The 26,945-nt window shown below is 38.2% G+C and overlaps 1 protein-coding gene across 1 annotated transcript in view; it reads left to right on the forward strand.

Moving 5' to 3' along the window:
* LOC126281215 (katanin-interacting protein-like) overlaps positions 1–26,945 on the forward strand; it is a 288,539-nt gene that overhangs the window by 48,312 nt on the left and 213,282 nt on the right. The window contains exon 4 of the mRNA XM_049979962.1: positions 18,096–18,319. Coding sequence (XP_049835919.1) covers positions 18,096–18,319 — 224 coding nt within the window. The remainder of the gene's footprint in view (positions 1–18,095; positions 18,320–26,945) is intronic.

The following is a 26,945-nucleotide window of genomic DNA, read 5'->3' on the forward strand; positions in this document are numbered from 1 at the left end:
AGAAATAATTCTTAAGAAATAGAATTGATATGTTAAACTGCTTTCGAGTTGATTAGCATTGAAGTTAGTGCATCAGGCCATTGCTCATGCATATTGAAGTGACCTGCCAGAGACACTGTTGTCAAACGTGTTCTTAATTTGGTTTCCTGAAAGGCAACAGAACAGTAACAAGAACCAATAAGTTTTCTAGAAAGTATTCCAGAGAGTACAAAGGAGATGCCACAGGAAGACCATTGGTTCGGGCATTGGCAGGAAATGTTACTAGGTATTACACGAGCGCATATTACACAAGCACAGATGGAGAAGCCGAGAGGCACAGCAGTTGCATTGGCAGCAACTGTATGCTATCATACACTAGGCCCCGCAGCATGGTACCCAGAAGCGCCAATGTGGAAGGGCCGATGTGGCTGCCGCACAGTATAAAGGTGGAGGTGACGTAGCCTGCAAGAGAGTTCATTACAGACAGCAGTCCTGGGTCAGCCTGTGGCCTGGATTTGTAGTATTTGCTCTGGCTCTGTTCGCACTCAAACTTAGCCAGTTGTATCAACGAGACATAGGGAAATGGACCAATCATGAGCAATGAGGAGCTCTCAATTTAATTTTACAAGTCATAAAGGCCCACGTAATCATCTGAAGTCTGCAACGTGTTTTAAATGAAAACAAAATGGTCAGTACATGAGAGACTCTCCAAAATGTGTTTGCCATGCACAGAACACACATAGGAGAAGTAAAACCTAGAGGTGGAGGTGACGTAGCCTGCAAGAGAGTTCATTACAGACAGCAGTCCTGGGTCAGCCTGTGGCCTGGATTTGTAGTATTTGCTCTGGCTCTGTTCGCACTCAAACTTAGCCAGTTGTATCACAGATCAGAATGAAGACGGAGCAAGAGTGTGAGCTCCGCCCAGTGCAGATTAGTATTAGAAGTCGGAAACTTGCTAATATTGTTGTGCAGGTACAAGAAAGAGAAGGCTCTTTAAGAGAAACCTCAGATGGAGAGCAAAAGGCCTGTAAGGAAATGAAGACAGAGTAACAAGGTTAGCTCCACACAGTTCATGCAAAGAAAATAGAAGGCTCTTGCAAGAGACGCTTAAACGCAGAGTGAGAATAATCTTGAAAGGCGAGTGTGAATACGTCAACTGTCAGAACACAACAGAGGCAAACAACTGGTAATGCTGGAGAGAAGCAGAAAGAGGGCAAACACTTTGCTTCATCAGTAACCTTCGTGGGAACATGTGTTTCAAATAAAAAGAGAGGTGAATGGAATGAGAGATGCTATCATTTTGAAACAGGAAATCACCAAGAACATGTATTAACCTAAGGCATTAGTAAAAGTAGAATCAGGAGAATGCCTATCAAGTGTGTTGAACACTACATATGAGACTGTGTCGATAGTCTGCCCATGGGCGGTAGTAGAGGCAGTTCCGGAGTGGACAAGGTTGCACCAGTCATTCAGTGTGAATTGTGTCAGTAAAAATAAACCACAGCTGAAATCGTGCTAATGGAGAACATCCACACAAGTCATTTTAATGTGGAAGAGTAGTCAGCAGTCATAGCACCATGTGCAGTGATGTTTTCCTTTTGTCTGGAGACATATTATCTTACACAGGTAGTACCAGGCACAAAATTGAACTACTACCAGAAGCAGAAGGTAGGGTGGTATGTTCATGACTGTAAAGAATACCGCAAACACAAAAGGAGGAGCTCCACCAGGAAATCGAAAAGATGTTAGAAGATGACATTATAGTACCAAGTAATGCTCCAGCTGGAAACTTAAATAATAATAATAATAATAATAATAATAATAATAATAATAAAAATGTTAGAGGACAACATTATAGTACCAAGTAAAAGTGTTTGTAATTTTCCCTTGATTTTAATTCAGAAAAAGATGGATGCCAATGGAAAGCAAAAGTGGCAAGTAGTCATGGACTATAGGTGACTTAATGAAATCACCCTAAATTCAGTGTATCCTTTGCCAAGAATAAATGAAATTCTTGGCAGTCTAGGAAAGGCAAATTACTTCTCAATCCTCGACGTAGCAAAGGGCTAGTATCATGTCTTGTTAGACAAACAGGATCGAGAAAAGGCAGCTCTCAGTACACTGTGTGGGCATTACAAGTGCAAACGAATGTGCATGAGTCTTAAAACAGCTCCTTATACATTTCAGAAGTTAATGAACTCCTTTTTGTTCTTACAGGAACATAATGTTTGTCTGACGGAGGTATTTGAAAGACTTAAGACTCCACCATTTAAAACTACGGGTGGACGAGTGTGAGTTTTGTGAAAGGTAGTGTGCTATTTGCGTCATATTTTATCAGCCCAGGGCTTCAGGCCAGCTCCACAGAAGATCAGTGTGATAAAGGAGTCTCCACAGTCCAAAACAGTGAAGCAATTAGAGCCATATTTAGGCCTTGTGGGATACTACCAGCATTTTATAAGCAACTTTAGAAAAATCGCAAAGCCGCTACATGTATTATTGAAGATAGAAGTGCCTTACACTTGGGATGTTGACCAAGAAAACACTTTTCAGTATTTGAAAGAGAAGATGATCAACCTTCCTGTACTACTGTACCCATGCTTTGAAAAGAACTTCATAATTACTACCTATGCTAGTCAGACAAGTGCCAGAGCCATTTTGAGTCAGGAAAAAATTGCATATCCCTTGAGGATGCTGAACAAGGCAACAAGTCAGAAAGATGGTACAGTATGATTGAGAGGGATATGTTGACTATTTATTGGGCAGTGAAATATTTTAGACTGTATGTATTTGGAAGATAGTCCCTGATACATACTGACTGTAAACCCCTAACATGGGTAAGTGGTATATCAGACCCTTCATCCAGATTGATGAAATTTAGGTTAAAGCTGGAGGAATATGCCTGCCAGATCCTGTACAAAAGTGACAAACAAAATCATGCCACCGACACACTCTCGCAAGTGAGAGAGGTCAGGGAAGCTGGTGCATAACCAGAAGGTGACAGTAGCCTTGGTCAAGACACGGTGCAAAGGAAGCCTTGGCACATGTCAAAGATCCTTCAGCAAGCAATCAGAGAGGGGCTGTTGACGCATGCGAGCAGGGAACAGGTGCAGCCTACAAGGACACGCGGCACGAAACACCTGATCCAAGGACAATAGAAGATATTATTCAGGTATATGAAACTTTCCTCAAGTATATAGATAAGTATATCTGCAAACAAGAGGCAACTGAGTTGGGGAAGTACAGAAGCAATAAATGTGATTGAAAAAGCTACAATATTAAAACATTTTCACAATTCTCCCACTGGAGGACACCAGGCCATAGGAAAAACCTATGAGGGAAAAAAGAAGTATGAAGAAGGATATAGAAGAATATGTGTGGAAATGCAAAAGTTGTCAAAAGAAAAAACTCACTAGGAAGCACATTTTCAAAAAGTGTGACATTGACATAGTAGATCCATTAAACCACAACGGCTGAGAAAACGAGTATATCCTTACATTTCTCAGGATGCACAGAAAAAGTTTATGATAGTTGAACCCATTGAAAGGCAAGGTGCCAATGTAGTAGCGAGAGTGCTTGTTGAGAATATTATACTGGGATACAGAATACCATCAGTATTGTTAAGTGACATGGAAAATAATTTCATGAGTTTTGCTATGGAAAGAGTATGTAAATTAATGCATATCGAGAAGGTACAGACAAGAAGTTACCACCCTCAAACAAACAGATGTTAGAGAGGTTGCATCAAACATTAACGGAGATGTTGCAACACTATGTAAATAGACCAGAGACAAATTGGGACAGTTGGGTTCCATTCACAGTTTTTGTGTATAATACTATACTGCATAGTGTGGGAGGTTTATACGCTGCATGAATTAGTCTTTGGAAGGACACTAACAACCCAGGGATACTATGGAATGACTCAGCTGGAATGAGGTATAATTTTGATGATTAAGTGGCAGAGATAAAGGAGCGCTTGCAAAAAATGCACTGATGTGTAAGAGCACAGAATTTGCAATGTAAGGAAAAAAAAGGAGTACTGTGATAGGACCCAGAATCCAGAGGACTTCTGTTGTGAGGATAGGTTCTGTTGTATGATGACAGCATACAACAGGGCAGACCAGGTAAGTTAGATACACAGTTTTGAGATTTTTACACAGTAGTACAAACAAAAGGGGCCTGATGCAGTAATCAGACTGAAATGAAATAAGTATCTAACAGTTCATACCAACTGACTGAAGGAGCTTTTTAAGTTGGAGTTGTGTAGTACGAGTGCAGCAGAATGCAGAAGTGCAGAAAATACATGCCACCTTAATGTAAGAAAAATTGAAAAGGCACAGGGGCTAATTAAACAATTGGATCAGCATGAATTATGTATACAGAAACAATGAACCAAAAATTTTGTGGGTGAGGTCGGTAAGATTCCGTTTGGAACATTAGACAAAGATGACGCCACGTACTTCAAGGTGAAGATAGAGGACTTAGAAGGGGAACAGAAACAGCTACTTAGCTGGCACATAGTAGAATTTGAGAACAGCATTGACAAAAGGTTATGGAGAGCTGTAATTTTGATCACCATTAATGAACAGCTAATACAACTGATGGGCATTTTCAATGTGCTAGAATGGGAATACAATATGTCAATATAGTGACTGTCAGTGCTCAGAAAGATATTCTGGATTCGCACCTGATCAATCCTGTTCTAATAAAAGATGACATCAAAGACAAGTGGTTCCCTGTTGACCCTACGGTAAACAGAGGACACTCATTAATCAGAAACATTGATCCAGATGTTTTCATTGCTGGAAACATCTTAAGTTAGGTGTTAAATGTGCTGCTAGTAGAGAGTGATGTGTATAATCTCTACGAAATACTACTATTACCTCTAGAAGTGGACGAAACGAGACATTTATTTATGTATGTTCCACCAGGGGAAGAGCGACTGCTAACTGATGACACAAAACATAAGTGTGCAAAGTTAAAAAACGAGCAGTTATACTGTAAGATGATAGATCAGAGCCTCAGAATATTCAAGCAAGTGTCTACACTTTTCTAGATGTATGATCATGAGTAGTGTGAGGCTAAAATGCTGCATCTAGTGCAAGAAGTTCTCACAGGTTGCGTGCAGAAGCTAATAGTGTTAAACTAAAATCTGTGGATACCATTAAGTAATATTGAATTGCTGTTTTTTCTGCAGCAGACTAAGGCATTACTGTCACCTGCCATGATGGAAGTCCCACAGATATGCTCCAAGGCACAGGGAAGATAAATTTTTTAGGCAATTGTCATAGGTATATGGCTCAGATGGTGGTACAGTCTGAACATGTATTGCAATACGAACAAATGTCCTCAGTAGTCACTGAACAAGGAAAGAGATTGGTGCATAGTGAATAATGAGACGAAGAATATAAGTGCACTTAAATTGGAACTGTCAATACAACCTGCAGTTAGATAGTTAGATGACTTAACAGTTGCAGGTTATAAGTGGAATGAGCTACAAAGTGAGACTGAATACCAGGAGAGAAATGCCTTCAGCACCTTCTCATTAAATCATTTATCTTTCTGGAGTCTGATGGGTTTTGGTGTAGTAATTATAGTAATATCATGTGTCAATGCAAATATTGTAAGTGTTGCTGAGACATTTTTAAATCTGTGTGCAAAAGAGTGAGTAACAATTGTTATAGAAAAATATATGTTAAAAACACTATCAAAAATTATTGCCCAAGGAGGGATATAGTCGAACACCATCCTATGAGAAGCACACCTAGAAACAGTGAGGAGATAATTTTTGAAAGATGTCTAGTGCCTGCTAGACATATTAAAAGTTAAGTTAGAAGTGATGTTTATCAAAGTGTTATGACAAAACTGGACAACACTGAAGAATGATAACACTGGTATAAAGAGTGAAAAACTAGTGTAAAGTGTTTTCTCTTTCAAGTACTAAAATTGTAATTATGTTATGAAGTGTATATCAGTGTCTCAAGCAGTCCCACAGATCAATGATATTTCCGAACTGGGGCAGTACCAGATAGTGTGTCCCCCCCACCCCCCCCCCCCCCTCCCTCTCCCGCACTACAGTGTGAAATAGGACAATTTTTTTTTTAAAAAAAAATCGATTTTTCAAAAATATGTGCACATCTTTTGGAAGGTTTGTTGTATAAAACATGTATGTCCGAGGAAATATAATATGTGTTATTTGGTCTTATAGAGTGCCAAAGTGCAGTACCATGCCTCTTCACACAGCATTCTGTCACATGTCACTGTATTTCGCTCTGTAGAATTCAAGCGTGTATATTTTGTAATGGATGCTATCAAACCTATATTCAGGATGGTAGAAATTAAAATGTCCTGTGGTCCCTCTCATACTCCCAGTTGGCCAGTCACATTTAATATTGGGTGGGATTATTTGTGACCAGGAGAATAAAACCTCTTCACAAAATTTGCACTCTTTATTGCCTATTAGCTAATAACTTGCTGTTTTGTGTAACATAAAATTAAATATAGGAAATAGCATAAAGACAACAGACAAGCAAGACAGTAGATATTTATTCAGTCCATAGGTCCCATCATTTTTTTCTCTCTAATCATGCTACAGCCTAACAAGGTGTCCTTTTCTTTCTTGAAAGAATCTGTTACCTCATCAAAGTTTGTCAAATCTTTTGCTACATGAAAAATGAAAATGTCGTTGTCCAAAACTGAAGAAGCTGTTGATAAGATTAATACCCAGTATTGATGTGGCTTCTCAATTTGATAACATCCATTTTGTCACTGTCTGCTAGATAAAACGAAATACGCCTTTCTAATATTGCAACACGCTAAATAAATGAGACGCTTTGTTACAAATGGTCATTTTTATCTGCCATATTTACATAAATAACAGGATGTAATATAATTCATGAAGTACCAATATTAAATGCCTATTAGGCTTATTACAAGCAAAAAGTTTTATGTTAGGAAATAGTTTCACATTTCAATCATATGCTCCAGTTTCTCAAGCATGAGATCACAAGTAGTAGTAGTAAGAAATTGTTAAATTCTTCCATGTAATTTGTGTGATGCCGCTGTCTCTTCTCCTTCCTCATCCTAACAAATAAACTTGTCATCGCTAATTCTGTAACTGCTCCTGCCATTGTCAAAACATATTCTCTGGTTAACTTCACTAACCCTGCCAGAATCACTGGTTTAGTCATCCTGTGTTCATTCTCCAGTTAGGCATTATTACAGGTTTGTACAACATGTTTTCCACACTATTCTGAGAATAGAATTTAAGTGACTGCTAACAGGGGGCTGTACAACTGGCCCTCAATAGTGTAGCAGTTGATGAAAATTTTGTCGAAATTTAATTTTCTTGGTTACACCGAGGAAATAATATGTAATCTTTCTCACCTGTTATTCGTGTTTGTTGTTTATTTCCACTCTGGTCATCTGAATTTGTGGATTTCGCAAATAAATATAACAACGCTTATCATTCACACACCCAATCAACCACATACACAAACACTGATTTGTATTCACCCATTCAGGTCTATTCAGCTCAGCTCTTATAGCCCCATCCCCTTTTGTTTGCAGGAAAGTTTTTTATTTCTTGGTGCCGCAGGGATTCCCCTGGCAGAGACATCATGTACACTATGCACACATTCAAAAATCAACTTATCATTCATTCAGAAGTCAACTTACAGTGTGTTCAAAAATGTTCAAAAACAAAGAGGGATGCATTTCAAAATTATATGAATAATGGATAGATCAACTTGCGTTGGATGCTAGTTGCTTTGTGAAACCAGGTTGTTTTCTTCAAGAATATGAATTTGACACACACAGAAATTGCCAAAAGCCTCTGTTTGCATCCACTAGATCTGGGCCTAATATGAAGTATAATTCATTGTAAAGTTGATTATAAAATAGTATATATAACCATCCTACTAGAAAAGATAATTGGTAGAATAATATGAAATGTCTCGTATTGTAAAATAATATGTATCTTTCTTCCAGCTATTAGAATATTTAATACTGAGATCCAGTGTGAAATGTTAAGTTGTAAATGTTTCTCTTACAGCAAAAAGACTGATTTACATGTATTTCTGCAATGAAAAGTCGTAAAGCAGTTATATGTGTTTTGAACATTATTATACAGCAAATGTGTATGTTTTCCCATTAATGGAATAAAATATGTGAAAAACTGGTGTCACATATTTAAAAAAATGCAACTCCTGAAAGGCAGCAGAACAGCAGCCAGAATGAATTAAGTTTTCTAGAAAGTACTAATGAGTACAAAGGAATGCAACAGGCACTGCATTGGTTTTCTTGTTGGCAGGAGATGTCGTGCAGACATGCCAGGTGTCATGTGAGCTCATATGGAGAAGCCATGAGGCACAGTAGTATGTTGGTGGTGACCATATATAGTCACACATGAGACCCCGAAGGGCGGTGTCCTTAAGTGACAATGTGGAAGAGGTGATGTGGCCTGCTACACAATATAAAGGCAGGGGTGGTGTAGCCTGCTAGATAGTTCGGAATTTGCACCAGCCCAGGAGGGACATCTGTGTAGGCCTGGCCCAGGGACAGGACTTGTAGTATTCACTCTGGATCTGCTCGCACTCATATTTAGCCATGTACATGCCTCCACTGAATTTTGCAATCAGGAGTACTGTACTTTCATTTAAATTATTATCCAATTCTTGCTCAGATGAGCAAAATTGTAGTTATTGAAATCTTGTCTTTGTCCAATTATTTCCTGCTGGGATCCATAACTCTTTCAAACTTCCAGTTTGCCATCTCCACATTAGTAGCTGACTGGATGGACCTTTTCCAGCCTCCAGCATTATTGAGCTTCAAGACCACTCACTTGATGCAACATCTTGCACTATCATCTACACTATGTGAACAACTGACATTAGGCCTAACTGTATCTGGTGGACCAGTTGAATTTGCTTGCGCAAGTCTAATTGACTAACTGGAATGCTAATTAACTCTAAAACGGCGCAACATATCAAATTTCTTTCTTAAGAATTATTTCTTAGCACAACCTACCATGAATGTTGTTATAAGTTTTTCCGAGATTGATGAACGTTAAACGTGTTTCCAAATTTCTTTCAGATCTTTTTTCTGTGAACTGGTGTGGGGAGAATGTGTTATCAGTACACGGTCTTCCTGCTCTAAATCCACTTTGTTCTTCGATGTCTACAGTTTCTGCTTTGATTCTATTTTTCAGATTCTGACCATACAGCTTTCCTCATTACCCTGATGCCTCTATAATTATTGAAGCCCTGTCTGTTTCCTTTTTTGTACAGAAGGATGACATTATTTCCCATGAAATACTTGGTTCATATTTCACTAACTTAAAAGGATTAGCTCCTGGTCCAGCTGATGTATTCTGTTACATCCACGTGACAGTATTATTCACTTCATTCTGTCTCATTGGTTCCTCATTCAAATTATTTGCCTCTTCTAGCTGATATACTTGGAATGCTTGTACTCATTGCTGTTCTCACTCAATAGCTTTTTCCAGAATGAGATTTTCACTCTGCAGCGGAGTATGCGCCGATATGAAACTTCCTGGCAGATTAAAACTGTGTGCCCGACCGAGACTCGAACTCGGGACCTTTGCCTTTCGTGGGCAAGTGCTCTACCAACTGAGCTACTGAGCATGACTCGCACCCAGTACTCACAGCTTTACTTCTGCCAGTATCCATCTCCTGCCTTCCAAACTTTACAGAAGCTCTTCTGCGAACCTTGCAGAACTAGCACTTCTGGAAGAAAGGATACTGTGGAGACATGGCTTAGCCACAGCCTGGGGGATGTTTCCAGAATGAGATTTTCACTCTGCAGCGGAGTGTGCACTGATATGAAACTTCCTGGCAGATTAAAACTGTGTGCCCGACCGAGACTCGAACTCGGGACCTTTGCCTTTCGCGGGCAAGTGCTCTACCAAGTGAGCTACCGAGCACGACTCACGCCCGGTCCTCACAGCTTTACTTCTGCCAGTATCTCGTCTCCTACCTTCCAAACTTTACAGAAGCTCTCCTGCGAACCTTGCAAGGCCCAGGCGTGAGTCGTGCTTCGGTAGCTCAGTTGGTAGAGCACTTGCCCGCGAAAGGCAAAGGTCCCGAGTTCGAGTCTCGGTCGGGCACACAGTTTTAATCTGTCAGGAAGTTTCAATAGCTTTTTGTATTGCTCTTCCGACTACTGCATACTAATTATTGTGACATTAGATTTTTCTACTCTGTAGGTTGTAAGATGTTTTATTGTTTTCCAGGCATATCTCAATTTTTTACTCTTCCATGTATCTATTGTTTCACTGACCCTTTTTGTCTCACATCGTTTGTCTTGTTCTTGCAGTTGTTTTTCATCTTCTCTGTTGCATCCTGCAAAGCACTTCCTATCATTGCCATCCTGTGTACTTAATCACTTATGGTACAGTTGTTTCTTCTGTTTCATTATTGCTGCCATGGTTTAATTGATGTTCCTAATTTTATTTAATCTCATCTTGTGTATCACAGAATCATGTTCTGAAATTTCCAAATTACATCTAGGTGCTTTTGCTATTTTACTATTCTCTTCATTATGACCATGGGTGAGGATTTTCATATAGTTTACTAGAACTTTTGCTTTCACTATAAAATGATATAATACACATACAGGCTTTACTGTACCATCATGTGCTTGTAATTCTGAATTTTTGGTTGTATCATATAATCTATTATGGATCTTAAAGTCCTAGTATGTTGCACCCAGGTATTTCTATGTACTTCTTCATGAGAAAAATACCTGTACAGAAATCAACATCTTTTGCCAAATTCATTCTCCATTTCTTCGCCATATTTTCTGATGACCTTGCCATTTTTAGTCCTTGCTGTCCGGGAATAAGGTGCACCCCTTTCTGTGGATTAACGTCACTGACAATGTCCCTCAGATCTAATAAAAAACACCTTTAATTATATTATCAGTGTCATCGGTCTGTACATACGCACTAACTATTACTATCTCTCGTCTATTCTTCTTCCACTCATTTACTTCTTGGCATTTGTTTATGCTACCATTCAATTTCTGATGTACTGTGATTGATACTCCTCTCTTCTCTCTTTGACTTTTACTAACTTTGTTACAAAAATGCATGTATTGACTAGCTCTTTTCATTCCCTGTACCCTTCATTTTTGTCTCTTGTTAGATCACCAGTGTCTCTTTCCAATTCATCAAAAACCTCTTTCCTTTTTAGGTTCAGACCCTGCATATTCCAAGTTGCAGGGTTCATTAACCTTTTTTTTCTTTTATTTCATTCAAAATCCTGTCCTGTTTTTTTAGGTTTAGTGCTGAGAGTGTTAGTAGCAATACATTGTTTTTCAAGTGATAGGTTACTAGCTCAGCACCTTAACCCCGAAACTGGAGGACCACATTTCCCATAGCCAATATGTTTCAGTTTTAAGCTGCCAGAAACTTGCATTTTGCACTCATGGGTCTGCTGCATAACATACTCCCATTGTACACCTTGCATTGCTCTGAGGATATGACAAAGATGTGGAAATAGGGCTTGTTAGCAGAGCTGATAAATCATCAGAAAGGATGATCTTCACTATGCAGGGTTAAATCTGACTTTGGCACAGAAGGGGGTAAATTATGCTGCCACAAAAGTCTTTGGTCACCTACCAAACAGCATCAAAAGCCTGACAGATAGTCAACCAACATTTAAAAATAAATTAAAAGAATTTCTAGATGACAACTCCTTCTACTCATTGGCTGAATTTTTAGATATAAATTAAGGGAGGGCAAAAAAACTAACATAAGCATTAGTGTCATGCAATATTTTGTGTAAGGTAATATCTTGTACAGACATCTTTCATTAACCTGACACGTTCCACATCATTACGAAGTGTCGTATTCATGATCTATGGAACAAGTATTAATCTAATCGAATCTACTTGAGAAACAGATTGAGCTAGGAAGAAGAGCAATGTCAAAAGTGAACTCCCTTGTATGGACCACAAAAACTGGATTGAAAATAAAACTTAATATATATTGAAGAGATTATTAAGATAGTTATCATCTATGGATTGCATGGAGTGCTGGACAATTACAGAGAAGAACTGCAAGAAAATTGTAGCTGTAGAAATGGATGTTCCAAGATGAGCATCAAGGATCTTCCACTTGGAAAATGGAACAAATGAGGATGTAGGGAAAATAACACAGGGGAAAGATACTATAATGTATGATATAGTTTGTACACTTTATGAGAATGGGGCAAGAAAGAATACCCAAGAATAGATTTGAATATGGACTGACAAACAGAAGGCACAGAGGAAGACTGCTACTTACATGGATTCAAGGGATAGAAAGAAGAGTGACGAACAGAAACTTGACCAACGAAGATTCACAAAATATGTTATTATGGAGGCTCAGATGTGGGATGCGGCAGGAGCCATAGGACCAATAGAAACTTGAATAACGAAGACACACAAAATATGTTACTATGGAGGGGGAGATGTGGGATGCAGCAGGAGCCATAGGGTTGCACATCCCATTTCTCCCCCTTCCTAATAACACATTTTGTGTGTCTTTGTTATTCAAGTTTCTATTAGTCACACTCCATTTTATCCCTTGAATCCATGTGAATAGCAGTATTTCTCTGTGCATTCTGTTTGTCTGTATATACTGGGTTGGTGCATAAGTTAATATCATTGTTCCATAAGTTTAATAAACACAACAGATACACATAACAGAGACTAGTCATCAGTAATATATTCTTCTTCATTATTCACAATGGTCTGCCAACACTTGGATAATTTTACGATTCTGCAACTGTGAAAATCATGTGATTTTTAAGCGAAGAAATTGTTGAGCAATATTTGGAGTGCATTTTCATCTGGAAAGGAAGTTCCTTGAAGGTAGTTCAATAGAGAGCAGACAAGGTGAAAATCTGAGGGCACAAGATCAGGAGAATAAGGCTGGTGTGGAATGACTTTCCAACCCAACTCTGTACAGTTATCTTTGTGAGTATCAGAATGTGGGCAAGCGTGGCATCATTTGACACAAGTCTTCATGGTCATTGTTATAGGTAAGATGTCTCAGCAGTGATGATTACACCATAGGGAAACAATCATAGTACACCACACTGTCACTGTTTCACTGGATATGTAACATTATTTTTTGTGGATGGATGCAGTCTTTGTACTGGGAGTTGCTGCTTTGTGTTGGCCAACTATTGTTTTCTTTTCCTTATGTTAGCACAAACACAATATTTATCATCCCCAGTAATGATACGGACCAGGAATGGTCGGTGTTGTTCATGAGCCAACTGATGATATGCAAGCAGAGATGCACATATGGCTATCCAATGATTTTTGTGATTCTGTCTTAGAGCATATGGTACCTATAAACGGTACTTTTGAATGTCACACTGAAGAAAGATACCATAATGGATGAAATAATTTGGACAGTTATGAGAATGGGGAAAGAAAGAATACCCAAGAATAGATTTGAACATAGTTCATCACATTTGCCAGTTCTCAAGGACACTGATGTAGATAATTGTGGATTAATGCACTTAAACGATTTTCATCAATCCTTGAAAGTCTTCCTGAACATGGAAAGCCACTAATGTCAGAACGATTCTCCATAAAATAAGAAAACAGTTATCTTGCCATGCTCTGTCAAATAGCATTATCTCCATACACGGCACAAATGTTCTGGCTGCCTATCCTGCTATTACACTCATGATTGAACTAAACACAAGAATATGTTGAAAATATTCCCATTTCTCCACTTGTCACTCGATTTTCTAGTGCCCACAGCTACACTCACTATCTCCAAATGCCAATATGTAAACTCAAATAGCAACAGTGAACTACAAATAAAAAATAACAGTTGGTAAATAAACCTCTAGCAACTGAGATATCAACTTGCAAAGTGAAAATATGTATGTATATAACAGAGAAGGAAAGTTGCTACTCACCATATAGCGGAGATGCTGAGTCACGATAGGCACAACAAAAAGATTCACACAACTATAACTTTGCCCATTAAAGCCTTTGTCAGGTACACACACACACACACACGTATGTGACGTTTGCATGTGTGTGTGTGTGTGTGTGTGTGTGTGTGTGTGTGTGTGTGTGCGCGCGTGTGCGTGCGTGCGTGCTATTTGCAAAATGTGTTTTATCACTATGTATAACTAGCAGTATAAGGAGAGATGAATATCATTAAATTTTTTCAATTTCTATGAGGCAAGAATGGTCAGGTACAGTTCACAGTAATTGACATTATTAGTGATAGTCAAGTGTTTCCTGTCTATCATACCAACTGTCAAACTATAATAGTTCTCGAAATCATATAAAAATGTTTTAGTGAGCTCCATATTTCAATATGCAGTGAGCACTATATTTCAATATGCAGCTTGGAGTCTTATGGATAGCAATTCTAATGATGAATGACTGAAGCCACTGAGATGGCTTTTTATCCAAAAGCAACGACAATGGAGTTTTACAGACAAAAGTTATATTCTTGTCCAGCACACTTCTGGTAATTTTCGAAAAAATGGGCTATATTACATAGAATTCCAATGTTCTTTGAGCACAGTAGATATATTTTTCTTCATAGCTGGTGACATGAAAACTCTCACATCCATTCAACATGTGTTATTAGTTAGGGTTGCTAATGAGTAGTTTTGCTTGTAGATTGAATCCATCAGTTTGATTCCATGCACTGCCATTTCAGTTAGACATGTGATTTTTCTTCTTCAAGAACAGTGACATAATTTTATCACACCATCAGACTTTTAGTACCATAAATTCTTTTCATCCTCTAGAACCCTTGCAATAATTAGCGTATGAAATTGTTAAAATACTGTACTCTGTGATAATTCTTTTTTGTGACATTGCACACTGTTGTTTTTTTATGACGAAAACAGTCTCCATGAGGCCAAACATAATATTTGATAGCATGGGACTTACAGTTTTCACCAAGTTATACATCAAACACCATGAATACCATCCCTGGAAAACATTAAGTGCACTAGCTCATATAGTGAGGTATGTGGTCAAGCAAGAAATGATTTACTCCCTGTACCTAATTATAAATTACTCCATCAAGATGTACAATCACTCTCAAATAAACTAAATCAAATAGAAGAAATGTTAAATGACCTAAATGATATTTCTGTACTATGCTTTACAGAACACTGGCCCAAACAAGATATGTTAGAGCAAGTATACATTCCTTAGTTCAAACTTGCAAGCATGTTTTATAGGAAAATATTGGGTCATGGGGGCACCTGTGTATACATTAGAGAAAATATTGAATTGAATGATGTAACTAAACACCATAAACTGTCCTGTGAAGAAGGTATAGAACTCTCTATAACTGAACTAACAAGGCAAAAAACAGTTATTATTTGTGTATGCAGGTCACCAGATTGAGACAAAAAAGTGTTTTGCAATGGCATGGAGGAACTCTTGGAAGAAATTCACTCTCCCAAAAAAAATATAATTATATGTGGTCACTTATTGGTTTTTGATCAGTGCAATGGTAACTGAAGCAACTAGAGAAACACTAACCTCTGCATCTATTATTGATCAGATCTTGACAAATACGTGCAAATATGTCTATAACATACAAGTTGTAAACTCGGGTTTTAGTGATCACAGTGCTCAAATTCGTGCAATGAATATTTCAGGACACTCAATTCCCAGTAGAATATAACGCACTGTAAGGAATTTCAGTACATAAATGTGGAATATTTTTGTTCTGTCCTAGAAGGTGAAAGTTGGAATGATGTATACGATAAGTATATGATAAGTTTATGGCTACATTCAAACATTTTTTTCAAATGGCTCTTCCCAAGAAAATAACTATGTTAACTCTACTCAAAAAACAAACAAGTGGATTACAAAGGGGATAAGGATATCATGTCAGTATAAAAGGAGATTGTATGAGTACTCCAAGCAAAATACTAACCCTGACTTTATTACATATTTCAAAAGATACAAAAGAATACTAACACGAGTTATTTCAAAAGTAAAAAAAAAAAAAACGATAAAATGTCAAGTATTGTGTAATTCTAAGAATAAAACTACAGTAACCTGTTAAATTATAAGGAAAGAAATGAGCACCAGGGCAGTTAAAAACAGTAATATAGAGTTGGTTATGAATAAAAAATAAACTAAATGACCCCCAAACATGTGGCTAGTGCTTTCAACAATTATTTCTCTAATATTGCATAGCAGTTAATAAATACACACCTTGACAAACAGCCAGCCAGTCACTCAGATGAAAAAATTCATCCAAAAACATTATTCGTGTATCCAGCAACACCTGAGAAACTGCCAATAATCCTAAAAGAATTACCTAATAAATATTCAGTGGCTGTGGATGAGATACCAGATACTATTATCAAAGTGAGCCTAACATTTATTGTGGAACCACTAACAGACATAGAACATTCATCTTTTAAGAGTAATGTGTTTCCAAATAATATAAAAACTGAAAAAATAACACATTTGCATAAGAAAGGAGCAAAAAGTGATATTGATAATTATAGGCCAGTTTCAGTATTGTCAGGCTCTAGCAAAATTATGGGAAAAAAAAATGTTCCTTAGAAGATTAACTGTTTTCATGAATAAAGAGAGCCTTATAAGTGACTCCCAACATTGGTTTAGAGCTGGAAAGTCAACTCAGACAGCAGATTTTGCTTCCTACATGAAGTATTAAAAGCAGTGGATGATAAGCAACATGTATTTGGGATATTTCTCGATTTAAGTAAAGCATTCAATGTTATTGCTCATGACTTTCTGTTGCGTAATTAAGTAATTAATGAATTAGAGGCCAGTCTGAAAGTTTGTTTCAGTCGTCCCTCAGTAATTGTCAGCAGATTACAGGAATAAAACACAAATACAGTGAACAAAAAAAAAAAAAATTAATTTTTAGAGTGATGAGGAGTAAAAACGAAGTATGGAGTCCCACAATGGTCAGTTTCGGGACCTATCCTATTTCTGCTGTTTATAAATGACTTGGCTAGTAACATACGTGATGGAACCACTGTACTCTTTGCAGATGACACTAATATTCTAATTAAATCAAAGAATGATGAAAATCTGCAGGAGGCTACAATATCAGTTATGCATACCTTAATGCACTGGTTCAGGACCAGTAGGCTCATCATAAATTCTGAAAAAACTGTGGCATCTAACTTCCACAGAGACTGAATTCACTAGCATATGCTGTTCTGATCTTCACTCAGTATATAGGCTGCTCATCAGGGCTGACAATCTACGATTGTAGTTTACAGTCACTTCTTATGTACGGAATAGGGGTGGAGGAATTCTATAAATTCTCCAGAAATGTTTAAAATACAGAAAAAGATTATCAGGGTCATAAAAAGAAGCTAAATGCAAGGATCCCTGGAGACCCCTTTCTAAAACTCTCAAAATATTGCCACTGCCTTGCTTGTATGTATACAACATATTAATTTTCACAAAAGGAAGCATTGTAATAAAGGAATATCTCTTCAGACACAACTGTGATAAATACACATATGAAACTTGGCAGAAGATGAACACAGTGAATACAAACTTATGCAAAAGAGGAGTGTATCATACTGGAGGTATCTTACATAACCATTTGCTTTGTTACCTGAAATGCATGCAACATTAAATGCATTTAAAAGAAAGTTAAAACAGTTCTTGCTTGACCACTGCTTCTATTGTTTGTCTGAATTTATAGAAAATGGTAATAGTAAACCTCATATACCAAATTTTACTTAATGTCAATTCATAATATAGTTTACACTGTGCTTATCACGTCATCTTACTTAATAACTGCTATTATCACATGTAGACGCAATGTAGTACACCAACGTACATTATTATGCATTTGATTATGTCAACAATGTAGTCAAAATGATTACTGTATTGTAAATTAACAAGGTTTACCACTGTGCTATATCACATGTACAAACAATGTACTAAAATGATTCTTGGACAAATAAATATCTAGTCATTTACTTGTCAAAATAGCAGTTATCTTTCAAAAGTTTATGTATGTTCACAAGCCTGAACAGTAACAGTGTAGTGTAGTAATACAAATATTTACCATTCTATGTTGTGTATGTTGACAGTGTTTTATTTTTTCTTAGAAGTGCCTGTGTCTGCTGAAATACCAGTTTTGGATAAAGAAATTGCACAAGATGCCAAAAACAAGGATAAACCAACGCTGTCATCAGATTTTATTATACCAGAATTGCCAGGAGGCACTCACTTAGCAATAAACATAAAAAGCACATGGGGTGATCGCCATTACCTAGGGCTCAATGGCATTGAAATATTTAGTGAGAATGGTGAGCCAGTGGATATACAGAAAGTGAGTTTGTAATTGTTTCTGTTTTCGTACATATACTAATCCTACATTTATTTTGCTATGCTTTTCATAACAACTGGTAGTTCACTACTTTCATTTCTTATAAGATTGAAGGATGCCCCCCTGATGAGACTTACAAGGAGAGGTCCCCAGTAGTGTGACCAGCCTTTTAAAACCATCTGTACGGTTATGTAGGTTAAGACCCCAGGAGTCACACGCTGCAGTCATACACCATTGTGACAGTCAACCGTGTAAAAAAAGTTGCATATATATTTGGTGTACATAGTATAATGGATAGGATAATAGTTTCACATGTAGGAGCTTTGAATCTCATCAGGTGCAATAAATTTTATTTTTTATTTTTAAATATTTATCAAAATGATTGATCATCATTTTTATTCAATTAAGTGATTTAAATATAATTTTTTTTATTTCCGTTCCTTTGTTACATAGTTCTAAACATAATGTCAACTTCTTTATTTGCTTTCATTTTTCTTCCTATCATTTTTTTCCATGTTAAATCTATGTTCATGTCTTTATAATTAACTTTATGTGTTAATTTCATTTCAATTTCTTTTGTTTTATCATCCTGTCTTTCATCCAGGTTATTGCAGTTATTATACATATTTCTCATTTTGCTTATAAACCCTTCTTTCATTTAAATTTTCATCATGAAATTTATTTGACGCATATGTTCTATTTTAGATTTGGACCAACAGCTACTAAACATTATTTTTTTAAATGTTGTTCTCCTTATCACCTGTAAAAGTACAACGAGCAGCAACAGTTTTTCGCTTTTTTGCCTGCTGCCCACTTCCATTGACCTTTACTTCCTTAGGGCCAAGAGTATAAATGTTACTGACTTGAGATTGGTTTTGACCTTAATTCAGGTACTGAACTCATTTCAGGAATTCATTCTGTTTGTCTCACACTAAACTTATATCAATTGAGCAAGATTCAATTTTATCTGAATTCACACGGAATATGCTTGGCAACACTGCTAAAATCAGCTGTCAACACTATTATTGCACTTCAACAGCAGAGAGTCATCTCATAGATGATAGGTACACAGTATTTGTTATCAAAGATGTGTTATAAAAACTTCTGCACAGTCAGAAAGATATTTATTCCTGGAAATTGCTTTGAGTCAGTATAGAGTTACATAGAAGGCAAACAAACTGATGAAGGTACTGTGCCAACAAAGAGAAGGCATGGACAGAAGTTTCTGTTGACTTTTATTCACAAAACAGAGAGACAAATCATGACTGGAAAAGTTTGAGCATGTGTTAAGACAATATGAAAGAAAGGAACAAGAGAGCAGTTGCACAGTGCTAGGTATAATTTTTAGATGCACTTTACAATTGTTATATTTCATTTTTATTTAGTTACAACTGCTGAGAAAATTTTAGTAAAAATAGTTTCAAAACTTTTTAAGATTGAATTCCAGCAATATTTTCACTCTGTTGAGAGTGATGTAAACATCGCATATTGCTTGCCTAGGCATTGCTTTATTTCACGAAGAGTTGTGTATTCTTCCGGGCCACACACTATTCAGGTGGTCATAACAACAACACAAAAATCCCTGTAGTGAATGTACCTGTCAGACCTACAAAAGACATATCACTGATTTTGTCTCCTAATGTTTCTGCTATTCTGATCCAGACAATATTATGGTGCCACTAGCAAAGAAATGCTAAAAACAACTAAATTACTACTAATGTCTTGATAATTAATGAAGTTGTGAAAATGCTTTGCTGTTTGTTTCATTTGACACTGAACACTGTTCATCCAGATGGCACAAGATTTCAAATATTTTTAATAAGTAGAAAGTTACTTTAGGTGAAATAGTTAGGTGCCCCATCTTGTTTATAAAGAAACTATCTACTACCGGGTGGCTGAGGATAGAGGTAGGTGCCCCATCTTGTTTATAAAGAAACTATCTACTACCGGGTGGCTGAGGATAGAGGTAAAATGAAAATGTTAAGGTAGCTGTTAGAAGAGAGACAGAGGGAGGGGGATTTCTGCAGTGACAGTCTATGAGCCCATATGTAAAGAGATGCATACTCTACTAACTTTTATTTTGTGTGCCTGTGGTGGATTATTTTGTGTGTGTTATAAGGATCAGCACAACTTTTATAGATGAGCTGCAGCAATTGACACCTTTGTTTTAATTGTTTTATCATGCCTTTTGCCTTCAATTTCTCATGAGTGGGAAACCTTTCTATGTGAGGTAGAACTGGCCTCCATCCAAAGGCTTATTTGAACACCACAGTGCATTATTAGGCATGGCCCTGTTGAATGTAATGAGCCTTTGCCCTCCATTAACCTTTTGAACTGAGATAGGAAAACAAACAGTTTAATGTGATCGTTGTGTGAAGGTGTAGTTCTGCATTTACATTAATAGGTAATTAGCATTGTACATTGAATTTGTATGCCATTGGGTCTGTCTTCCTCCAACCATTTCATACTTGAATTGATGTCTCATGTATGGCTCCTGTCCTCTGCAAGACAGCCATAAATTTGTTTCCAGAGAGAAATTTTCACTCTGCAGCAGAGTGTATGTTGATATGAAACTTCCTGGCAGATTAAAAGTGTGTGCAGGACAGAGACTCGAACTGAGGACCTTTGCCTTTTGTGGGCAAGTGCTCTACTATCTGAGATACTCAACAACCCATCCTCAACAACCCATCCTCACAGCTTTACTTCTGCCCGAACCCTGTCTCCTACCTTCCAAATTTCACAGAAGCTCTCCTGCAAACATTGAAAAACTAGCACTTCAGGAAGAAAGTATGTTGCAGAGACATGGCTTAGCCACAGCCAGGGAATGTTTCCAGAATGAAGCTTCCACTCTGCAGCTGTGCGTGCACCAATATGAAACTTCCTGGCAGATTAAAACTGTGTGCCGGACCGAGACTCGAACTCGGGACATTTGTCTTTCGTTGGCAAGTGGTCTATCATCTGAGCTGAGTTTTGGAAGGTCGAGATTAGGTTCTGGCAGAAGTAAAGCTGTGAGGATGAGTCGTGAGTCATGCTTGGGTAGCTTGGATGTTAGAACACTTGCCAGCAAAAGGCAAAGGTCCTGAGTTCGAGTCTTGGTCCGACACACAGTTTTAATCCATCAGGCAGTTTTCATCGCAGTGCACACTCCGCTGCAGAGTTAAAATTTTATTCTGGAAACTCCCCCTAGGCTGTGGCTAAGCCATGTTTTTGCAATATCCTCCAGAAGTGCTAGTCTTGTAAGGTTCACAGAAGAGCTTATGTGAAGTTTGGAAGGTAGGAGACGAGGTACTGGCAGAAACATAAATGTGTTGTTCGCCAGTGAAATCAGCATTACTGTTGTTGACGTATTTTGAACCCCACTTCCAACAATATTGTGAAAAGCATAGTTGGTACTTACCATGCAGTGGAGATGGTGAGCCGCAGATAGGCGTAAAAAAATTGTTTGGCAGTCTTTTTTTTTTCTGCCTGTCTGCGACTCAGCATTTCCACTATATGGTGTTTAGTAACTAGCCTTTTCTTAATATTTTCACTACCCCATCATGCTTTTGCATTGTTTGAATCCCACTTCCTGCTGGAGATGAATACAATGATATCAGTTGAATTCCTAGCTCATGACACCTACTTTTAGTGTAAGTATCTATGGGGACATCACATGCTAAGGATCGCCAGAATAGCCTGATGAACAACTTCAGCTCAACCCTCTCTATATCTCTCATGGATTATTGTTTTGCATGAGAGCACAATGAATATAGCCCGTGTTTCCTGTAGTAGCAGGCAGATGATGCCTGGGAACTGATTAAGCAGCCTAGTGTGAAGTTTAGTTTTCTAGGCACATAGATTGTGCAAGTGGAAGAGATATATCAGAACAGTCTGAGGACATGAGGAGTTCGTATTATGAATTCCAACTTCCACCATTGGTATTGAATAATATATACTGAATAATATATAATATATTTGAAAAATTAAAAAGGGCTGAATACACAAGAAGTTATATTACTGTTTCTCTGATGTGACTCATCACTAGTCTGCCAAGTCTTCTGTCCTGTCATTGTCAGAGATGTGTGTATGCAACTTCACCCATTCACGATCATTGTCAGTACAGTATTTTCAGTCATTCAGTGGCTGTCTTGTTGCCATGATTTGTGGACATACCTCCCACTGAGACATTGAGCAGTGGGCATGGCATATTTTGTTGTCAGTCCTTTCTCTTCAGTCCCAGCCAATGCCAGTGAGGTGAACAGAACTCTCTTTTTTCACCAGAAACAATACACCACTCATCTGCTCAGGAAAGAGTTGTTAAGTATGCAAGCCTCTAGAAATAGAGGTCAGTGGAATAATTAGTGTTCTAATAACCTTTTGCCCAAGTCAGATGCTCTCAATGTTCCAGTCAATCATCTTACCTTCTTATTAAAAGCATTTTTTTTTTTTTCATATAACCTGTTTTCTACTCCATAAATCTGGTCGTTTTTATTTACATTGTACATTTACACTCATGTTCATAAATTAAGGATAATGCTGATACATGATGAAACAACACTCTGGTGGGTGGTTTGCGGGTTTAAATCACCTCGGGGTATGACCATGCGGTGCATTTGGCTTGCAGTCTTTGCACGGTGGTGCTGGCAGCAGTCCACATATGCAGAGGTGTATTGTTGCATGTCAGAGTACGGTGCAGCAAGTAAGTGTGCAGATGTTTTCAGACGTGCTAATGGTGACTGTGTGTTGAAAATGGCTCAAAGAACACTTATTGATTATGTTATGAGGGGTAGAATACTAGGGCGACTGGAGGCTGGTCAAACATAGCAGGTCGTAGCACGGGCCCTCCGTGTGCCACAAAGTGTGATCTCAAGAATATGGCAACAATTCCAGCAGGCAGGAAATGAGTCCAGGCACTACAGTACGGGATGTCCACAGTGCACAACACCACAAGAAGACTGATATCTCACCATCATTGCCCGCAGATGGCCACGGAGTACTACAGGTAGCCTTGCTTTGGACCTTACTGCAGCCACTGGAACAATTGTCTCCAGACACACAGTCTATAGACAACTGAACAGACATGATTTATTCGCCCAGAGACCTGCAAGGTGCATTCCACTGATCTCTGGTCACAGGAGAGCCCGTAAAGCCTGGTGTCAAGAACACAGTACATGATCATTGGAACAGTGGTCCCAGGCTATGTTCGTGGACAAGTCCAGGTATAGCCTGAACAGTGATTCTCGCCGGGTTTCTGGCATGAACCAGGAACCAGATACCAACCCCTTAATGTATGGAGGTCATGGTTTGATGGTGTGGCGTGTGATTATGATTGGTGCTTGTACACCCCTGCATGTCCTTGACAGAAGAACTGTAACAGGTCAGGTGTATTGGAACGTCATTTTGCACCAGTATGTCCACCTTTTCAGGGGTGCAGTGGGTCCCACTTTCCTCCTGCTGGATGATAACGCACGGCACCACTGAGCTGCCATTGTGGAGGAGTACCTTGAAACAAAAGATATCAGGCAAATGGAGTGGCCTGCCTGTTCTCCAGACCTGAACCTCATCGAGCATGTCTGGGATGCTCTCGGTCGACATATTGCTGCACGACTTCAAACCCCTTCGACATTTCAGGAGCTCCAACAGGCACCGGTGCAAGAATGGGAAGCTATACCTCAGCAGCTGCTTGACCACCTGATCCAGAGTATGCCAACCCATTGTGCGGTCTGTGTACGTGTGCATGGTGATCATATCCCATATTAATGGTGAGGTACATGTGCAGGGAACAGTGGCGTTTTGTAGCACATGTGTTTCAGGATGGTTTTCTCAACTTATCACCAATACCATGGACTTATAGATCTGTGTTGTGTGTGTTCCCTATGTACCTATGCTATTAGTGCCAGTTTTGTGTAGTGCCATGTTGTGTGGCATCACATTTTGCAATTATCCTTAATTTATGAGCATCAGTGTTCATCCACACACTACATATCTCAGTGAAGTGCATAACAGGGGTACATCCGATTGTACCAGTTATTAAGGTTTCTTCCTGTTCTATTCACATGTGGAATGTGGGAAGAATGATTATTTAAATTCCTCTGTGCATGCTGTAATTAATCTAATCCTTATAATCTGTATGTGAGCGATATAAGTAGGGGGCTGTAGTATATTCATGGAGTCATCATTTAAAGCTAAAGCTGTTTCTCAAAACTTTGTAAGTAAGCTTCCACTGGATTATTTACGTCTATCTTCAAGAATCTGCCAGTTCAGTTTCTTCACCATCTCTGCGGCACTTTCCCATGGGTCAAACAAATCTGTGAGCATTCATACTGTGTTTCTCTGGCTACTTCTATATCCCCTGTTAGTCCTATTTAGTAGGGGTTCCTTACAGTTGAGCAGTGTTTCAGGATGAGTCATACGAATGATTTGCAAGCTATCTCCTATGTAGAGGGATTGCATTTTCCCAGTGTTCTACTAATAAATCGAAGTGTACCACCTACTTTATCCACGACTGAGCCTATGTGGTCGTTCCATTTCCTATCCCTACAAAGTATTACAACTAGATATAGTATTGGCTGATTCCAGCAAATAATACAGTTTTTCATTTTGTGTAGTGCACAGTTTTACATCTCTAAACATTTAAACAAGTTGCCAATCTTTGCACCACTTTTAAATCTTATCAAGATCTGACTGAATATTTATGCAGCTTCTTCCAGACAGTACTTCACTACAAATACTGCATCATCTGCAAAAAGTCTGAAGTCACTGTTAATGTTTGTGAGAAGGTCTCTAATATACAACAGGAACAGTAAGGGTTAGAACACACTTTTCTAGGGCACACCCAAAGTTGCTTCTACATCTAATAATAATTCTCCTTCCAAGATAACGCGTTGCTCCCTCCTTACCAAAAAAATCCTCAATCCAGTCACAAATTTTGCTTGACACTCCATATGATCATACTTTTGACAATAAGTGTAGATGTGTTGAGTCAATAAATGCTGCATCTACCTGATTGCTTTGATCCATGTGTGAGTTGGGTTTTGCATGATTGATATTTTCAGAAACTATGCTTGTTGGAATGGAGGATGTCTTTCTGTTTGATATTCATCATTATGTTTGAACTCAGAATGTGCTGTAAGATTCTACAACAAATGGATATGAAGGGTACTGGACAGTAGTTTTGTGGATCAGCTCTACTACTTTTCTTGTAAAATGGTGTGACCTGCGCTTTCTTCCAAATATTTCTCAAAGGGCTCTATGATAGACTGTAGTTAGAAAGTTAGAAGAGGAGCTAACTCAGCCATAAATACAGTGTAGAATCTGACAGAGATTCTTGAGTTTTGTTCAGTTTTAACAATTTGAGCTGTTGCTCAACACCACTAATACTAAAACTTGTTGCATTCAGCTTTTCAGTGGTATGATCACTAAATTGTGTCACTGTTTCTGGGTTTTCCTTTGTAAAGGAATATTTGAAAAAATAGTTTAGCATTTCAGCTTTTGTTTGCTACCCTCAATTTCACTTCCTTTCTCATTCGTGAATGACTGGACACTAATTTTGGTGCCGCTAACAGCCTTTACATATGATCACAATTTCTTTAGGTTTGTGAAAAATTGTTTGATTGTATTCTGCTATTGTAGTCATTGAAGGATTCATGCATTGCCCTCTTGATAGCCAAATGCATGCCATTAAGCATCTCTCTACCTGTAGCCTTATGCTTTGTTTTACACGTGTTATGTAGGAATCTCTGTGTCTTCAGAAGTTTCTTTGCAGTGGCTGTATACCTTGGAGTGTTTCTCCCATTATGAGCAGTTCTACTGGGTACTTATCTATCCAGTGCATGGTCAACTGCCCTTTTAAACTTGAACCTTGGTTCATCAACATGTACCTATCCTATGCTGAGAGTTTCAAGTCCCACACTGAGATATTACACTGCTGTTTTTTTTAAACAAGGTTAATGAACACAATCTGTCTTCATGTTATAGGTGTCTTTTGTACTTTGGTATTATTGTTGCCACAACCACATATGGACATCCTCAAAGTCGCCAGGTCTGTTTGTTGCCATTAGACCTACTGTATTTCCATCATGGATGGGTATACAACTCTTTGTTGTAGGTATTTTTCAGAGAAGGCATTTAGTAATGTTTCACAGGATGTCTTGTCAGACCCACCCCTGACAAAACTGTAATTTTACCATTTGATTTTTGGTTGATTAAAATCTTCACTGATGATTACAAAAGATTTGGGAGCTTACATACAGGTGAATTGAGGATTTTTCTAAGTGTTTCGGTCATACCAGGATGTGAGTCTGGTGGGCAATAGAAGGCTCCAATTACCATTTTATGCCCACCGTGATACTGAGTCATGCTCAAACATTTTCACATGCAGCCTCAATTTCTATCTCTGTGGATTTGAGTTTCTTGTCCACTGTGACTTCCCGAAAAACCCCAATGCTGTCAATTTCAGATTTCAACCAGCTTTCTGTATCTAATGTAATGTGAGTTTACTGCTTTTCTGGAGCCTTTCAAACCCTGGCACTTTGTTATGAATGCTTCAGCAGTTAACTACTAGAACTTTAATACTCTTGCCTGTAGTGGGCATTTTCTTGGATCTGACTTCATACTTTTGGGTATTCCACAGTTTTCATTATCAAGGCCT

Source organism: Schistocerca gregaria, chromosome 7, assembly GCF_023897955.1.
Source record: "Schistocerca gregaria isolate iqSchGreg1 chromosome 7, iqSchGreg1.2, whole genome shotgun sequence".
NCBI lineage: Eukaryota > Metazoa > Arthropoda > Insecta > Orthoptera > Acrididae > Schistocerca > Schistocerca gregaria.